Raw genomic sequence first — 19,510 nt, 5'->3', positions numbered from 1 at the left:
CTTGAAGTTTCTAATATTATCATTTAGCCTCTGAAGAAGATCCTGCTAGGATCGAAACGTCAGGCCCATTTACTTTTACACAAGTAAAAGTTTAACAGTTATCTCTCTTCTGGCTCAGTTTGATAATTCGCTTCGATAATTTATACAATGTTAGATTCAAGAAATGACATAACCGTTGGCAAAGCAATATAACAATCCAAACTCAGAATAATGTACAGACCCTATAGAGTAATGGTTATTAGCGCGCCACGTAACATCACAAAGTTGCATTGTGTAACTGTACAAATATGATCTACAATGGCGATTTGTAAAAGCTACCGTCCATTATCGTTGCTATGACGACATCATATCTGTTGGTTTGTTACTGTTTGCTATGTTGCCTATGGTGCGCTTGTCTAACGTTAGTCTAGGTTTGGGTGCATGGACCCTATGCAATTGTGTTCACTCACAAAATCCTCTGTTAGGCAGTTCGAGTACGAAGCGAGAAACCATTTCAGGAACACTAAGTACAGAAAGAGATTTTATAATAAAATCGAAATAAACCATGGAAATCAGCCAAGTAAAGTATGGAAGAAGGAGAGGACAGTCAAGAAGTAAGTTGAATCGGGAACTTAATAGCTAACCGTACTTAATTAGGCAAGTATATATGGCCTAGGCCTAGGCTACTGTGGCCTAGAAGTAGAACCTAGGCTGAATATGCTTTTCGCAACGTTTCAGTTTGTGAAGCTATTAAAAAACATACGAAGGTCTATGTCGTTCCTAAAAGAACGAGAGTTCCACAAGAAGGCGTTCTCCGCCATGGCGGATATTACCTTCTTCTAAGTAATGTTGTGTTTGCCTGTGGCTAGACCATGCAGCTGTGGCGGAAACTAGTAATGGTAACCCATCAGGCCACAGTACTTATGATAATGTTATGGTTCAGTACGTAACACTAACAGTACTCAGTAGCAAACCCACACTAATGTCATCCACTATCAAAGCATGTGACATGCACAAGTGCGGATGTAAGGGCACTTCCTACTGTTCATACAGTGGACAATGGTCTGATTTCTCTCTGTTAGTGTTACAATTAATGCTTCGAAAAAAATACACCACGTGTACAATAGAATGCATGCATGTGACATACACAGTAGGTAACTGTAGGCTGTAGAGCCAATGTAGCCTCGCTGTTGTTAGGGTGATTTATATGCCAACACAGTATTCAGATCAATTGTTTATATTCCTGTACCAAATAGTTAGCAAAGCCTTTTTTATTGTTTGCAGATACTCCAAGTCCTCAAACATCTCAAGGGCAAAATGAATCATTTGAAGATATTCAACAGCCAATTGACTTAAATCAAGTGTCAGTATTAACACAAGCAGACTGGAATAGAATCCAGGGACACCTAACCAGAAACGTCAGGGAGAAAGAGTTGATTGAAACCAAGAGAGCAGAGAAGTTAGCACTCCATCAACACTCCAAGGACATGGTCAAAAACTGGAGTAACACCATAGCTGTAAGTTTCATCATTTCCAGAAGTTTCATTCTTTGTAGGTGATCTTCAGCAAGAAAGTAATAACATGTATTTTTTTTTTTGTGTTGTGCAGTGTATAATCAGTATAAGCTGCCTGTTATAGTTGCCTGGGGTATGGAAAAGTAAATTATTTTAATTAAATTGTCAGTTGAAGATACCATCAGGGGGAAAAAGAGAAGGAAGTTGGGATATAAAGAGTCCAATCTATAAAGAACATATTACATCTGAAAGACAAATCATTAAGTGACTTTAATCTTTGGGTATACAGTAGATGCTCTGTGTTCGATCATTACAGATACACCTAACAGCCCAAACTTGCATGGAACATACTTCTATGTGTTCATGCAATTTATATGATGCATATTATTTTCTCATAACTCCTCACTTTGACTAATTTTTCTTCTTAGGGTCAACGACAAAAGAAGCTTGAGGCAAGAAAACTGAAGGAAGAGGAAGAAGAAAAACAGAAAGTCAAAATTGATATCGAAGAAGCAAAATTCCAAGCGCAAAAGAGGAAGGAGGCTATTGAGAAAGCAAAGACTTTGCAATATTATCAAACAGATCGAGTGAAAGGCTTCCATGTAAGTTACACTAGCAATATCAGAGATACACTAGCAATATCAAGAGTTACACTGGCAATATCATGTTCCTCTAGCAATTCATTGTGCAAACAAGTTTCGTTACCGTTAATGCAGACCTTGCCATATATTAATAAGCTCAGAAAACTTGAATGTCTGTGTGAGGTGAAGAAGTGGGTTTAAAGGTGGAGGGTAGTTTTTATTAACTCAAGTGTTGAGATACTAAATTCATATTCAATATAACATCATGACTCAAGTTGTCTAATTGTTTCATTTCATTTTCACAAAGGGTGCGTTGTTATTAACAGAAGTACTCAAAGAGAGAGAGATGCAAATTGAGTTGAAAAAGGCAAGAAAAGCAGCGAGTGGAGGTAAAGATAAAGATGCGCTTCTGAGACATCAGAAAGATTTAGAGCTTGGAATCTTAGAAGATCATAAGAAGGCCACAGAAGCACTGAAGGAGAGACAAGAAATTGCAGAATTTCAGAAAGAACAGTAAGTACCTCTCCAATGTGCATTTGCATTAAACCTTATATTTCTTCTTTTTTTTTCCTCCTCCATGTGTATTCACAATCAGTTAGCATGGTACACATTAAAGTTATACATTGCAAAAACAAAAATAATATGGTCTGTTACATATTCAAGCATCTGCAGTTAATATCACCTGATGTAAGTTGACAAATTAAACCTATTATCATGTTTCTTGTACTCACAGTGAATATCTGTTTAACATATCCTAAATCATATAGTAATACCATGAAAGTCATTTGGGCAGGATATATTTGTAATTTTCATTATTTGGGTAAGAGATATTTTTCTGTTAAGTATAAAATGTAACTGACAAGCATTGTTGTCGTACCTCACTATTCCAAAGAAATTTTTCGCTCAAAGAGAACAGTTATCTTTGCAGCTGATGTAATACCTTCTTGTTTCTTTTGCAGAATTCATCAGCATATTGTAGACCTAGAGAAAGAGATAAAGGAAGGCAAGGAGGAGGGAGAAGAACTGAGGAAGCAGCTTCTGCACTACGAAGCAGAAAAGGCCAAGATTGAAGCCATACGCAAGAAGGAAAAGGAAGAATTGATGGGCTCACACCTGCAGACTGTGAGCGATAGAGATCTCATCCGTTCATGTGAGAGGCAGCAGGAGGAAGAGGAGGAAGAGGAAATAAGGATCTTTGCTGCTGCCAAGAAAAAGATGACTAAACTCAGGAAGGAGAGAGAAAGAGATCTATTTCAGTAAGTACCAGCAAAGCATTAATAACTAGATGCTTTTTTTTTTTTACAGTAGGCAAGGCTGCAAAGCTGGAGAATTGAAAAAATGACAAGAAGCCTTTGTTTTGCTTTTACTTAATATGATCTTCATATTCCATTGCAATGCATGCTATGGGACATACTGTATGACTCACAGAAGTGAAGTTTTGTCATTTTTAAAAAGAATATTTAAAACAACAAATTTTCAGATCTCTGTCTTGCGGGGTTTATTCAAGTTAGTTTCTTTATCCGTCCCTGAAACATTTTAAACTTGTATGTGATAGTATATCTACTGGTTATCAAAGGGTGAGAAAACACAAACTTTTTCTTATCCATCTTTAACTATCACATGTTGACAGAAGTTGTGTGCATTATTTTGTTTTAAGATGATAAAACTTGTTACAAAATTCATACAAAATATAAGATCCCTGAATTAAGATTGGACAGTTGATTTACAAAGAAAATGAAAAGGAACACGAGTGAACCAAGATCATTACAAGTTTGAGTTTTTTGGGTTTTTTTTCATAGGAAAAAGCAAGATCAGGTGACCAAGATGGTGAACAAGTTAGATCTTCAGCTTAAGCAGAAAACAGATGATGAAGATGCCCGTATCATCAAGTGTCAAGCAGAGCGAGAGGCGGAACGAGAGAAGGAGGCTCTAGAGAAACAGGAGCAGCTTCAGAGAGCTCTGCGAGAAGAGGCGGAACACCGAGAGCAACAGATGCAACAGAAAGAGAAGAAGAAGCGAGAGGAAAAGAGAAGAGAGCTAATGGCCTTGAAGATGAAAATGGAAGCAGATAAACTCTTTGCCCAGAAACAGATTGAAAAGATGCAGCAGCGTAAGCAAGAGGCCAAAGGTCACCAAAAGTTCCTCATCAAACAAGCCATCGAGAAACAGGTGGTGCTTCAAAAGGAGATGGAGGAGCAATTGGAAATGTATATGAGAAATCTGGATTTGTTGGCTCTGGAAGAGAAACAATTTCAGGAATACGCAAGCAAGGTTATCGATCATTGCGAAAAAGGAGGCCGCAACACGTACCCTCTTCACAAGGCAGCGAGGGAAGGTCACGGTGGCGGGCGAGGTCCTGTCTTTGAGGGTAAAGGGGGTGTCAGACCCAGTTATTTGGTGCAAGACAACTCGGGCGTGGAACTTCCAAATTATCAGCGAGGGGACACAGATGAGGTGAAATATGCTCATGTGGGACATCCATCCAATACGACAAAACGTTTAGGGTTTGTGTGGTAGCAAAGATTGTTGTTTCCATAGAAAAATAAACACTGTGTTCTTTCATCTTATCCAGCCAATGAGTTGAAGAAAATTGATTATTGTAAATAAAAGAATAAGGGAAGAAAAATATTACATGTGGAAAGCTCTACGGATGATTGGTGCTTTTGTTTTGATTTTTATTGCATAAATATTTAACATTTTGTTGCACATATTTTGAAACAAAATTTCCATTTCTCAGAAACAAGCAGGGCTAATGAAAGATCAAACTAATGAGGTAACTAGACTAATCATATCAATAGCAATTTGATATATTGACTAGCTGTTTTATTCTTTCTCTTAATAAACTAATGAACTTGGGACTAAATTGGCATAACATAGTAGCTAACCTGAAACATTTTGCTATATGATACATAGAAACAAACACTTTAATATGAAAATACAGATCAGATTGTCAAAAGGAACATTGACACATGGAGAATGCATTTGAGTTAAAACTTATCGAAATTGACAAGATTTTCAAATTTAGCAGATGTATTTTCACATACTGTACTTATGTTATTGACAGCAATAGATGTTAAGCCTGATTCATCATACGTTAGATGCATTCATTGTTTTGTATGGAATTACAGATTCACTTTTCACTTGTTGTTCACATCTTAAGGACTATATTAATTCAATAATTCTTGTTCTTTGGATTCAAGTTAGCAAAAGTGAACCTATGAAACTGCAGTACGACAGAAGGTAAATTTGTAATTAATCACAAACACACACACCCATATATATATCTTTCTATATATATATATACATTTATATATAGATATATATGCACAATGTACAACTTATTGCATTGCATATGGAAAACAAGGTTGTGTATAAAATTGTAAATAAAAATCTTGTATAGAGTACTCTAAAAGCTCAGTATGACTTGTGTTTTATGATTTTGATTCACTACACTTGTTCAGAGATAACAAATGAAAATACTAAAATGCGGCTGATTTTAAGGGTTGTCCTCCATCAGAAATCTATTAACCTTCCTATTGGATGATAAGACTGTCCATGTTCCTCCAACCACAGTGCCCTTCTGCCACATGAATACCTTCCATCCCCCCCCCCCCCCCGCCCCCAATTAATTCTTTCTATAATTTACTGAGTTGTTGAATACAAGTATAATTTACTATCCCTATAAATTACTTCCTTTGTTATCCCATTGTTTATCAAATGTCCTTCTGTGTCCAGCATTCCAAGTTTAAAAGAATATCCTGTGCAGCTCAGACTCCCTTCTTTGCTTTTCTCCTTTCTTGCTCTTGAAGAAGCTCATAACTATCTGCTACAACAAACCTGTTGGAAAAAAATATTTTCTTGTTATATTCCCTTGCTTGGGAGTAATAAGGAATTGATGCAGTCCTAATGACATCTGTATGCATGTTAATGCAATAACTCAAAAAGTACATGACTGATTATGATACTTGATTTTTGGATTTAACTAAACAGTGGGTATGAGAACCCTGATGTAATTAGTGAAAGTCAAAGGTCACATGCAGGAAATACTTTATCTGGTATCTCATAGCAAAATGCTATGTGAAACTGCAAACTTCTTGTACATAGGAACTATAATATTTATGAGAGACAAAGTTCAGAGTCTCCAAAATGCCACAGAAAGTTTGAACACAAAATGATTCTGTTTCATGAGGTCAATAAAGGTCAAACTCTGAAAAACCTTGTAATCACTATAACTCTGGAAGGGCGATTTGGTTGAACTTCATCTTTCGTCTGTAGACCTCCCTTAGTGAGTACAAGAACCCTATTGAAATCTGTTAAGGTCAAAGGTCATTTGAGGTCAAATGAAATGAAAGTCTTTTCAAATCTTGTGAACATAACTGCAAAAGCCAAGTTGAATGGACTTCACACGAATGAAGATCCACCTTAGTAAGCACAAGAGGCCTGTTCTATTTTGTGGAGGTCAACAATTGGTTGAGGTCAACAGGTCAAAGTCTGAAACCTTGTAAAACATGAAAAATACATAATCCAAGCTTGGATGAAGTTCCTGTTTAGAGAGTTGATCCATCTCTAGTGGTTTCAAGAAGATGTCTCTATGGAGGTCAAAGGTCCTTTGAGGCAACGGTGGGAAAAGTCTGAAAATATTGTTACATGATAACTTGAAGATAAAAGTTCATATCGGGTATGTGGATCCACTTACAAGGTGGATCCACTTACGAGGTGGATCTACTTACGAGGTGGATCTACATACCATGTGTAAAGTTCATCCAAAATAAACTGTTTGAGTTATGATGTGTACAAGGTTTGTCAGACTTTGACCTCTTTTGATTTCAAGTGATCTTTAACCTGCAAAGAACAGTTGGGAACTTGCATTCAATAAGGTGCGAATGCGAAGGGAAAGAAACAAATTAGGTCGTACAATGCTCACATACAATTCCACATCGTAAGAAGAAAGAAACTGTAAGTGAATATTCTCAGTCTAAACCTGTCTGGGGTTGTAAAGATTTGTTTAAGCACTAATATAACAAAACACAACGACAAAATCACAATGATTTTGCACCAACGTAGTCAAATGAAATAGCAATACAAGCAGGAAATAAAGTCCCACCTTATAATTTCTAAGATTTCCATGTTTTTGGCAAGGACTTTGTAGAACTATCAAGATGCTTGCAGTCGGTTATACAGTAACTAGAAAGGGAATGTGCGGGACGAAAACAAAAGAAAAAAAGAGACATCGGTAAAGAGAAAAGAAAATATATGGACATGCATAAACATGAGCCACCTTGAGGGAAGGAGCACCAGAAAATAAAAAACTTCCACCTTACATACTACTATTGCAAAGTTGCATTTTGTGTTTGGTTGAGCGCTTTGTGTTACTTTGACCAAGCTATGTAGAAGTCACACATTTTAACATTCCCCTCAAGCTAGGAGATATTAAAACCAATTGGCTGCCAGTCCTAATTAGTATTACAGTTACAATCCTTCTGTCTTGTCCAATGTAGAAAATTTTCAGTGGAGCAAGGTTAAATGTTTTTTCCCCCAATTTGCAAACCTGAAGTTAATGTCTTATTTTCTCATTCCTGGTCTTATCTTTTGATGGATTCAAGTAACACACTAGTGCTTCCAGGTACTCCATATTTTATTTACCAGTACAGTATGGAACCACCAGATTGTAATATGGTGTATGGGCTAAGGAATATATCTTTAGTCCCTTACAGCTACCCTGGAAATATTTGCCATGATTCCATTTTAATTGAGAAGGAGAGAATAAATCCTCACAAAAATCAACTTTATCTTTTAAAGGTGGTTATTGGACTGCTAAAATCAGTCATTTTCCAGCCTTTATAGCTGAACATTTAATCAAACCCCCAGGGCAAAACCAGTAACTTTAACTAGATGCAACTCGAGTCCCATTTTGTAGCTAAGTCCAATGCAGCATGCAGCTTAAACAAAACAGAGGGGCGGAGAGGAGGTGGAGAGGGGGTTAATGAAGATGGAGGTGGTTCAGTAAATAAATGAGAACAGGTCAACAAAATGTCTGCTTTTGAAAAGAAAAAAAAGAGCAAGAGCATCTGCTGTTATTTTTAAAATGAAAATGAATTGTATTTAGTTTTAGTTAATACCGTTACCAAACACTTTACAGCGATTCACTAAAGTTTGCTTTTTCTTATCAACTGAACCCCACAACAATATCAGGAAAGTGGTCACAAATAGTGACACATAGTGTTGGAAATTGTAAATCATTAAACAATTTGAAACCTTTTCATTAAGGTAGTGTTTCCTTCCTTTTCTTGTTTTGCTTCATCAAAGTGATGATTGTGCGGATAATTATAGACAGCCGAAAGTCACTTTTGTGATCAGTACCATTTGAGGAGGACTCTATATTTAATAAATATGAGTCAAATTATGAAAAATATTCATAAGAAGTTTGCAAACTTTTCTCAACAAAATTTTGCTCCTCCATTTTAAGTTAATTTTGTTTGAATGGCTTAAAGAAAGTGATGTTGTTTAGAAGATTGCAATAAATGTTTTTTTTTTTAGCTGAGGATGTTAGCAAGAAAAAATATATCACTGATTCAAATATATGCAAATTGATTTTTGCAATGAGATAGTCGTGATATTGAAGGATGTCAGCTGGTACAGGTGACTAAAAGCATTTCAAACATGGATAAAACCCTCGAGATATAGATCACTTGGTAGCTGCAAATAAGATTATCACTAGTTATAAATCATTACCGGCCAGAAGTAACATTACCAACTCAGACATTTTAAGGGAATACTTCTGAGGTAAAGATAACTGTCCACTATGAATATCACCAAGGGGCATATAAGAATTCATTACAAATTTCACCAGGCTGCTTATAGAGCATCTTCTAGTTGTACAGGTTAAAAGTTCTGCACTAGGCTCTTAATATTAAAATATTAAACTTACCTATACCAAACAAAGATCAATGGAAAAGTTCCAGCATGCCATAAAGAGTGGGCATCAAAGGTCCAGAGTAAAGGTGGGAAATCACCTAATTCTAATAGTAATAACAGATTTGCAGCTAAGACGCATATAACCGGCTTCTGCAGATAGGGTTTTCTTCGTATATTCCTTAAGCTCCAACCGATCCACCAAACAGTGTTTATTAACCCTACAGGCAAAAAAAGACAGGAAAATAATGCTGCTTGTTCTTCTTGTTTGTTAAGTGCTATGCTATTATATTGTTGACATGAGAGTAATTGCTTTGTTCACAAATTGTTTGTAAATGTAACAGTAATCCCAAACCATGATCAAGAGGTGAAGAATAGAATGGGGAAGTTAAAACAAAAGAAATATATTTTACTTAAAGCAGAAATTGACAGATCCCTCTTTAAGCATACATTTAATCTTCCCTCATGCACTTTCATCTTTTTCTACCTCTACCCCAACCTAACCCCCTACACCCACCCACCCCACCATAGCCCATCTCATCTGAAACAAAGTCCCAGTTATGCTACTGTATGCTAATGATTTAAACATCTGGCAAGATTGTTTGACATGTAATCTGCTCGAAACCTAGCACATGCCACCCAGTCTACTTGCATGTGGAACTACAGCATTAAAAGTGTTCTATTGTCTATTAGTGATTAACTTAATACCAGGGGGCATGGAACAATGTACTTAAACAAGTATTCTGATCTTAACCTAGCACATGCCACCCAATCTACTTGCATATGGAACTATGGCATTAAGAGTGTTCTATTGTCTATTAGTGATTAACTTATTACCAGGGGGCAAGGAACAATGTACTTCAACAAGTAATCTGATCTAAACATATTGTCTATTAGTGATTAACCAGGGGGCATGGAACAATGTACTTCAACAAGTAATCTGATCTAAACATATTGTCTATTAGTGATTAACCAGGGGGCATGGAACAATGTACTTAAACAAGTAATCTGATCTAAACATATTGTCTATTAGTGATTAACCAGGGGGCATGGAACAATGTACTTAAACAAGTTTGAAAAATGATTGAGGGTAGTGGAAAGTGCATTAGGATAATATGAGTTTATTAATTAATACAACAAGCTGCTTATAGTCTGTCTGTAGCATTGCTGTTTGCAAATTTGTACTCTTAGAGAGACTTTCAAATGTTCATAATATTGGCTAAAATATAACAGAATAAAACCTTAAATTAGAAATATACAAATTTGAGGCAAGAATTGAACTTTGAAGTATCATGAATTCCGCCCACATATCAAATAAGGAATCCAGACATGTATGCCTGAGTTCAAAACAGCAACAATTGGAGTCTAAAATGTTTCAAAGTGAGAAAATAGTAAGAATTTTTGTTTATAATAATAATGGCTGATTTAATGCAGCCAGTGGCGGTGGAACCGGGGGGGGGGGGGGCTTGGGGGGCCCAGCCCCCCCAATGAAAAAGTTGAGGGGGCAAATGCGTGATAAGCCCCCCCCAATATTTACCAAGGCTCCGAAACATGCATCTGCCCATTTTTCAATGCATATTTGTCGATCTGTCCGATGCACATGTATACTATATAGGTGTAATAATTTTAGTAAATGCTGGGGGACCCTCGGCCCGTCCCCTGGCTATAGACCACATTGTCACCCCAACCGCGTCTTCACGCCCCGTGAAAAGTGGAAGCAGTGAGTGTGAGTACCGGTAAGCGTAACACAACTTCGTCTTAGGCCAATGACTTGCCTCATTTCAGCCAGTTCTCAAACATCCCCTTACTTGGTGAAGGAGCGTCCATATATACAGTCAGGGGGCGGATGCCCCCCCCCCCTGACGGACTCAAATGGACTGCTGGCGCCCTTTTCAGCACTACTTTTTACTTATTCGCGATTATTGACTATTTTATTGCGCTCTCATATACCTATTGACATTTTTCATATTCTGTTGGTGTAATTTTCCGACAAAATGGAGACGACACCTATTTATTCACTGTTTATCTGAAAATTAGCAAGGCCCAGAAAGGGTCATTTCCTGCAATCTAGGGAGTATCTTTACTCCAAAAATTTCTGTACGCTCCGCGCCAACCTGTGGTGGCGCTCCTCTTAGATAGTGTCGAAAGCGCCCCTACAGACCATTCTTGCCCCCCCCCTGACCAATACCCCTAGCTCCGCCACTGCCCTTACTACACTCAAAAACGTCTTTGCGAGTACACTACGAGTAATAGCTACTCTCTTAAAACATTATCGAATATACAAATTACAATGTTTTTACAGACTTTTACGTGCAATCTGAGAAATTGCAGGCTTGAGACCCATGTTTTAGGGCTAGGTATTCGCAGCATAAAACACTCGGGAAGTGCCGTTTCCGGCCATCTGGGGGTTTGAAAAACCCAAAATTTTCTTGTACGCTCCGCGCCAACCGATGGTGGCGCTCCGCTTAGATGGTCTCCACACATTAGCCCCCCAATAATTTTTCCGTTCCGCCGCGCCTGAATGCAGCAACCTTTGTTATGACAAAAAGTCTACAAGGGAAGTCATTACAACCTCGCTTAACCCTAAACTTCTATTACTATAAAGGGATTTTTTAAATTCGTAATCTTAATTACAAAATTACTAAAAATCATAAGGTTATAGCCCAGCTGTTTAAAAATATGGGTTAGCTCCTTACCCATAAGTAGGTTAACTTTCATGTTGTACCCATAATCAAATCTCTTCAACCGGCTCAGATAGCTGACATGCCTCCAGAATATTAAAACCAGACCAGCAGCAGACCCAAGTACTACTTTCAAGTTAATATCGCCATGGTTACGCAGTGCTATGGACCTTCAAATACAAAGAGAACCACAATTCTTTGTGAAAAATCATGGAAAGAACAGAAAACAAACCTCATTTTCAAATTTGCACTCCAGAAATCATGGAAGACACTCCACAACAAACATTTTGAAGAGACTCTTGATCCGGGTGTGGTTTCAAACAAGTATCGTTAATTTCTGAAGAGTGATCACTGCATTTGTTAGACGTCTGCTTTCTTCACCACAATATGACAACAAGAACAACTTAAAGGTACACGCTGTATTGGCCCCAAATATGCTAGATATTCATATATGGTCACCTTTGGTCAAAATTCTTAAACTGTTTTTATTACAACCTTTGAGGAAATTTCCTCACTGGGACATTCAGTTATCTTGTGTGTACCTTTAAACTGTCTGAGAACAATTTGGAGAGGAAAGACCTCCAGGAAAGTACTTTTTGAAAACTTCAAGCACAAAACTTAGAGCGTGCTATAATTTGGAGCCTATACTGCATTTTTATATCACAAGCAGAACTTTGTTGACTGTATACATGATTCCTACACTTTTAAACAAATGAAATTCCAGATTTCTTCAAGATCAAACATGTCTCTGGCTTACTATCAAGCCTTAAACATTAATGATGACCTCATATTAGGCTTCCTTTAGCAACCCTAACCCTAACTGTGACCCCTTGCAAAATGTATGCTGATAAGTTTTTATTGATTTTTGGTGAGGTGGTCATTCAAAGAGCTGTGAATCCCCAACATGACATGTTGAAGCTATAACTAGTCACCACAGTTTGATTTATGCTGTTAACTTTGTCTCACATCTTTGCTGGCATATTTCATTTCATATGAGACACGTTCAAATCGTTTTTCCTTACTTTTCCAGTTAACACTTCGAAATTCTAGGACTTTCAAAGCCTAGAAAAGTAGCTTTTCCTTTTTTTCGTACTTTTTTCCAGACTTCTCCTGTTTTCCAGGTATGCATGAAATACTCAGGTCTTTGGCAGTTTTCATGGTACAACTAAAGATTGTACTTACCTCCAACTTATCATAAAAATCCCAGACAAATTCAAGGAAAAGGCAGAAAAGTAATCCATTTTCTGCAAAGAAATAACGATAAACTGCTCTGTTAATTACATGTACAAAAAGGTACAGTAGTGAAGAAATGGATTATGTAAAGATATCTTGAACAGAATTGAAGGGTGTGACATGACCCACCCCTCCCCCACCCTCCCCCATCCCCAACATGATCCAGTCCGTACAAACTAGCATCTTTGACCCATAAATCATATTTTCCCTTTAGATTAGTTTAGATGACAACCACTACATAAAATGCAATGTGGAAGGAATGATTAAGTGTGAAACACATACCAGTACATATACACCCATCAGATACCCATCAGTTACCCATCAGATACTTACATATGCGTCTACCTTTTAATGTGAATCAGTTTTACATGAAACCATACATCAGTTGTTCTTTCAGTTGTGTATGTTCTCACATAGTTGCAGTTTTCTATTTATTTCTTATATATCTTCTTCATTTCTTTGGCATTGGAGGAGAGACAGGGTGAAAAGAGGAAGGCTTGAAAATTAAAACTACCCACAGTATCCTACAAAGTGGACACAAAATATTGCACGTTTTCACAACTCTGTGAACAGGAAACAAAGTTTAACACATAATTTTTGTGAAAAGTGACAGAAATCAAGGTAAAGATGCAAACCTCTGTAAAAATAGTATCTCGAGTATGGAAGATAGTTGACCAAAACCAGGCATGCATTGATATCTGGAAGAAATTCAGATTAGAGGACATAAAAAATATATATATATACTGAAATTTGTACACACCGAAGTAACACATAATTTAGTATGACTGCAGAGTTTGAATTTGGTCACTAAATTTCAAGAATAAATAACATAAAAAGGAAATTGGTAGACTCTACAAAACATTTACAGTATTGGTACAAATATTAATCGTTTTGGTTGATTTAAACTAAAGCAAAGGAAGGTGACAAAACAACTATTAGAGGGTTTTTTTGCAAACAAAAAAACACCTTCCAATCAGAATAACCTACATGCCCTATGCAGTACAACTCTGAATTAATTGGTTTAGTAATCATAATACAGTGCCTATCTATATATTAATATGAGTAACAGTTTACCTTACAGGTATGTATTTATGTTTACATTTCAAGTTAAAGTTTGTAAAGAAACTAATGAGCAAAATCACCTGTCAACAACCAGACAGGTTGAGAACCTGAACATTGGAACTCCCACAAAGGTCAATGGATGTGAAGAAGGGGTGGGAAGGGCCGAAGGGGGTTAAGGGATTTTTGAAATCTGTGGCTTGTTGCGAAGACACCAAACATTTTTAATTGTACTTACCAAGCTATAAATGTGCCAAGCATAATACATGGGTGCATTCCTTGGAACTTGACTTCTGAGCTTCCGGATCATATATAGATGTCCAAAGCCATTTAGGAGAGAGAAGAGCATGGATGCGGGCTCCTGGATACCAATTATCCTGAGGAATGGCCACTGATAATAAACAAGCAAAAAAAAGGAATGCATTGTTTACACAATGAGCCAAGAGAAAAGAGAAGAAAGGCTACAAATTATTATTGTATAATATCCTGTTCAACAATTACTTATTCTGTTTGACAACTGAATATACAGTCTGTGATACTGTATTCTTTACAGGGACCATATATGGTAACACAATATATATACTATATATGCTTGGCCACAAAGCTTCAATAAAATTTAAAATAGACTTTCAAGCATTTGCTTGGCAGTTTTGAATTATTTGAGTGGCTTATTTCTGAAGTTCTTTGACAATCTTGGTAGTTTTCACTTAATTTTTCAAACTTTTCAACCATCAAGCGATGCTTCGGCACTTAAAGGTAGTCTGTATGTAGGCCCCAAATTATAGCACGCTATAATTGCTAGAAGTTTTCAGTAAGCACTTTCCTGGAGGTGTTTACCCGCTAAATTATTGTCATACATTCTAAATGAACACACAAGATGACTGAATGTCTCCTTGAGGTAAATTACTCCAAGGTGGAATTTAAAATAGTATAAGAACTTTGACCAAAGGTGACCATATTTTGAAAATCTAGCATATCTGGGGTTAATACAGCTTACCAATAAGTAATATCTGATTCACAGGACCTATTATGAATATAACGTCTAAGATAGTAATTTTGAAACTTCAACTCATCTAAAGTAACTGCTGTATCTGAACTTTGAAATATTTCAAGCTCCTTGACACCTCTTGACAGAGAGTTTCAGAATATTTAGATCAAAGTTAAGCCGTTTACTTCCAACTCAAAATCAAAGGCTTAAAACTTCACATATCAAGAAACACTTTAATGAACACATTAAAAAGAGCACCATTACCAACCTTTCCAAAAAATTGAGGTATTTCCAAATTTTTCTGCTGGAGATTCTCAACAGTTTGCCACATACTGATGTGCTTACATTCCTCGATACAGTCCCACCCTAGCAACCGCAAGTAAAATGGCTGAACTTTCTCAAACTCGTTGACCATGAATAAACTGCTGCAATGGTCATTCCGACATAACCTGAAATGATCCTTAAAAGTTTCAGATGCATCTCCAGATGAAGAGGTTGCGAATGGGATCAGCAGAAGAAAGGAGACAATCCAGCAGCAGCAACTGTGTCCAGCTCTCATATTGTTGTCCCTCTGTACAACAGGAGGAAATGTTGAAAAAGTAAAACAACAAAATTTTACTATATAGCAGAGTTCATTTGATGAAGACAAATACATAACTCATAATTCTTTAAAATCACTCTTGGACGAGCCGTTACCTCGCAGTTGGTTTAGCTATATTATATAGCTACGTTACGATGTGTGAGCAGAAGAACCCCTTACTTAATCCAAAGAAATCTAAAGAAATAATTTTTGAAAACATTAACATTAAACATCAAGGTCTCATTCAGACCAGGGATCAGAAAACTTATGTTCAAGGCTCCATTGTTGAGCGCGTATCTCATACTATGTACTTAGGAGTTGATATTGACGCCAAGTTAACCTTTACTAAACATATATCTAAATCGATGTCTAAGGTGTATTATATTGTATCAACGTTGGCATACATTACTCCTTATTTTCATTCTAATGTAAGAGATAAGGTTTTCAGCTCATCAATTCTGCCAGTGATTGTGTATGCAGTTCCTGTCTGGTATCACTTTCTACTTGAAAAGGACAAGAAAAGAATTAGAAGTTTCTTGAAATACTGCTCAAAAATATTTATTCTCGACTATGAAAGCCTTGTTGGTAAAGTAAACACTGCTGCTAAATATGAATTCATAAGACTAGCTAAGAATATACATAGTTCTAAAGATCACCCACTTCACTCAGAGTTGATCTCTCTGTGCAATAGAACCAGCAAGTACAATCTACGTAATCCTACTATCTTGCCATCTTTTACAATTATGCTTTTTAAGAACTCATTTATCTACAGAGCAGCCATTTATATTCAAAATGGGTTCTTAGAATCTCTGTTATAATCCTTTTAATCTTTAATCTTCAAAACTTCTAATCCTCTATCTTATTTCTTGTTTTTGTTCATGCTTTCATTTTTGTACATGTTTACGTCTTTTATGTATCATTTTTATGTGTCCTATTTATAAATTTTATAATTTATACTGGAATAAAGAAATTGAAATTGAATTGAAATCGAACAGCTATCCTTAAGCAGTTCCAGTTGGATTTGTCCAGTACTGCGCTTGGGGGCCAAACTCAAAGAGAAATTGACTAGATGGAATCTGTAAAAAAATTCGATTCTAATCTATCAGTTTCTACTTTGAACACCAGAACTTGGTATTTTAATCTTTACTTTGTGAGTGTGAGGAAAGGACAGGAAAAGGAGAGGGCAGAGGGGAGGGAATAGGGAGGGGGTAGGAAGATATCCTGAGTCTGACTGGGTGCGGTAGAGGAACAGACCAAAAGAGCAGCACTGTTTCAGTAAAGACCGTTTCAGTACATAATGTGATGCAGGCAATTGAAATGAGTAGAATGCGGTAGAATTATCAGACGGCCTCTAACAAAGTTACTGCCAAATCATATTATACATAGAAAAATTATAAGAAAAGCTGAGACAGAACTGTATGGTGATATTTCCTCAATCTGTTGTTGTGTCCATAACTAGGAGTAAACACCACATATTTTCATTAGGACTCCATCTGTGTTTAATAGTCTTTAATTGGCTTCATTTTGTAGATTGATTAAGGTTGGGCCAAAATCACTGTATCAGTGCATATACAGTACCTTACCTGTACTTTGATGATGGCTTGTCTTTCCTTCTTACTGTCCTGACATTCAGGGAATTAATATTTGGGCATATTTTATCCATGCCCAGCTCTCCTCTCTTTATAGCACAAAAAGAGTTAATCTTGTATCTTGTTATTATTGCTATTGAACAACTATCTAGTTTAGTGCATACTTATGTTATAATAAGCACTGTAATATATACCATGCTTAATTATACTTCAAGGAAATACTTTGAATCATCAAAAGTCTTAGCATAAAATGACAAAGTTATCAAATTTTGACACAGTATGCATGTCAGTCTAGGTCTATGGTTAGTCATTACAAATGTGTCTTCAGTGTAATTATAATAATAGTGATTTATAACAAGCACATGTATATTCAGGCGGAAAGGCATTCACTCAAACCGTCAAGGTATTTATAAGCTGTACCAAAACACAGACTCTCGTCTTTCTGCGTAAAATATTAATACTGCCTGTGCCATAGCGTAGAATCTACCGAAGCATAGTATTTTACACAATATCCTGGTCCAGGCCACACATAGTTTTGAGATAATTTTTTTCGCGGATCTGGTCTGTGCAATGCAGATAACTACCCATACATTTGAAAAATTAAACAAAATACCTGATCTAAATGCAAAACGTCCGAACAATAAACTCACACTGAAGGCGAGCAATTCTCATTACATACTCTAAACTTTCCAAATGTTGCTTACGATGCTTCCTATATTTACAGTCTCGCTGCGCTCATTTTCTTCTGTAACGGGTCCTTTTTAATCCTCACAAGGACTATGACTTTGAATAGTGTGACTTTCAGCTGGGGTTTTGATTTTGGGGGAACCCCCAAGAAATCCCTCACAATGCATATTCATCAGTCTGAAAACCGTACGACCCAGTTGGGACAATTTTTTCTATACTTTAGTGTTATGTCTCGCTTTTAGAGTACTCGTATTGTCAGTACGAGCAGTATGAATATCAGGTTTCTATCTGATCAAGGTTAGAAACTGTTTGTACCAGGGGCGTTTGTACCAGGGGGGGGCATTTGCCTGGGTGCAGGCGCGTAGCAAATACATCACCCAAATTGTTCGCGCTTGTCTCATGGGCGCAGATCGGTCTTGGATAATGGTGGGGACGCGTATCTGTTCTCTGATACTATCTAAGCGGAGCGCGACCATTGGTTCGCGCGTAGCGTACAAGAATTTTTATGGCAAATATAGGGCAACCTCCCAGATCGCCGGAAATAACACTTCCCAGACCCAATAATGCTCCAAAACCTCCTTAAATTTGAGTTCTCATGGCTTAGAAATTTAAGTTGGGGGAAACACATGGCCTCTGCAGAAAAAAAAATCAGGGGACAAATAATCCAAGTAGACTTTTGTATACGATGGGTCTGGGTCCTCTCCCAGAAACAATTATAGACTGCCGCAAATGCGATTTCCTTCCAAAATTTAACAACTGTGGATAAATATAATAAAGTGAGAACTGCTGCATGTCATTTGCACAATGCTGGATGAAACTGCGCCAAAGTTCAATACAGGGAAATTTGCAATGCAGCGTTTGGTCAAGACACATTGGTGGGGACACGGTATATCATGTCCCCACCACTGAAAAAAGTTGGTGGGGACGCGTCCCGCTGTCCCCACCAACACCCCCATGATCGCCGCTCATGGTTTGTACTGTCGATACCAGTGCTTTGAGAGCATGATATTGGAGTACAGTTTAGAGAGGTCATTAATTAGCATTAGGAAATTGTCCCAACTGGCTGACCGTACGCGTGCGTTGTGACCAGATTGTTGGCGTCCAAAGATGGGTCGCAGGTATCAATTTCTATGGTCGCAGGTAATATGGTAGCATACGCCCATTAAATGCCCCATTGACTTACACACTAAATCCCAAAAGTAATGTGGTCTCTAAGTCTAGATAGAAGTTTTCACTAGCTAAACGCTACCCATCACCGGATAGCTGACAAGTTGGCCTTTCATGGCACCATCAATTTTCCGTACCATGACCATGTAGATTTTTTGCTATCCGAGATGGAAGTTTTCGTCACTTGTAAACAAACCTCTTCACTCAGTGGTAAACAAATTTCCTACGCTACTCCCGGGAGGCCTAAAGGGGTCTAAAATTGCCTCAATTGACCCAATTTTCTCACCACATGTACTTCCATTCATGCTCTTCAACATGCAAGCCACAAAAAACTAGATCATGATTGATAACAGGTCACAAAAGATGTTCTCCTGCTGCTTTTTGGCACTTTTCCTGAAGAAGAACAATCGAGCAGATGGATATAGACTCTAATAGGAGTATGCCACCATATGTGGTGCGTTGCGTATGGCAAGCCATGTGGGACAAACACCGGATAATATATATAAACGCACTTGATGTAGACAACAGCATGATTTAATA

General features: G+C 37.3%; 2 protein-coding genes across 9 annotated transcripts in view; one reads left to right on the top strand and one right to left on the bottom strand.

The window, feature by feature from the left end:
- The first annotated feature begins 384 nt into the window (after nt 1–384).
- Nucleotides 385–4,723, top strand: LOC139958776 (cilia- and flagella- associated protein 210-like). Its single transcript, XM_071956108.1, has 6 exons — nt 385–593; nt 1,264–1,496; nt 1,922–2,095; nt 2,382–2,587; nt 3,034–3,330; nt 3,874–4,723. The coding sequence occupies exons 1-6, from the start codon at nt 545–547 to the stop codon at nt 4,589–4,591; spliced, it is 1,677 nt and encodes a 558-aa protein (XP_071812209.1). The 5' UTR covers nt 385–544; the 3' UTR covers nt 4,592–4,723.
- The window catches only part of LOC139958779 (post-GPI attachment to proteins factor 3-like), a 42,380-nt gene continuing 27,593 nt past the window's right edge, over nt 4,724–19,510 (bottom strand). For 2 of the 8 annotated variants that reach the window (XM_071956117.1, XM_071956118.1), the window contains exons 2-9: nt 15,216–15,518; nt 14,198–14,350; nt 13,536–13,598; nt 12,850–12,911; nt 11,683–11,837; nt 9,003–9,207; nt 7,179–7,258; nt 4,724–5,911 (exon numbers count right to left, since the gene is read on the bottom strand). In XM_071956117.1, the coding sequence (XP_071812218.1) occupies nt 7,189–7,258; nt 9,003–9,207; nt 11,683–11,837; nt 12,850–12,911; nt 13,536–13,598; nt 14,198–14,350; nt 15,216–15,506 (999 nt within the window). In that variant the 5' untranslated portion in view covers nt 15,507–15,518 and the 3' untranslated portion in view covers nt 4,724–5,911; nt 7,179–7,188. Of the gene's footprint in view, nt 5,912–6,821; nt 6,917–7,178; nt 7,259–9,002; nt 9,208–11,682; nt 11,838–12,849; nt 12,912–13,535; nt 13,599–14,197; nt 14,351–15,215; nt 15,519–17,729; nt 18,943–19,510 lie in introns of those variants that run through there. The other 6 variants (XR_011789870.1, XM_071956115.1, XM_071956116.1 and 3 more) reach the window with 6 other exon arrangements.

The sequence above is a fragment of the Apostichopus japonicus genome, chromosome 18 (assembly GCF_037975245.1).
Source record: "Apostichopus japonicus isolate 1M-3 chromosome 18, ASM3797524v1, whole genome shotgun sequence".
NCBI lineage: Eukaryota > Metazoa > Echinodermata > Holothuroidea > Aspidochirotida > Stichopodidae > Apostichopus > Apostichopus japonicus.
Note: the sequence above shows the minus strand (reverse complement) of the source record. Positions and strands in the feature narration are given on the sequence as shown.

Excerpts from the sequence above, each read along its gene's own strand:
- LOC139958776 (XM_071956108.1), top strand. The coding sequence starts at position 545 with ATGGAAATCAGCCAAGTAAAGTATGGAAGAAGGAGAGGACAGTCAAGA. Across the intron at positions 1,497-1,921 it reads ACTGGAGTAACACCATAGCT|GGTCAACGACAAAAGAAGCT; the intron begins GTAAGTTTCATC and ends TTTTCTTCTTAG. Across the intron at positions 2,588-3,033 it reads GCAGAATTTCAGAAAGAACA|AATTCATCAGCATATTGTAG; the intron begins GTAAGTACCTCT and ends TTTCTTTTGCAG.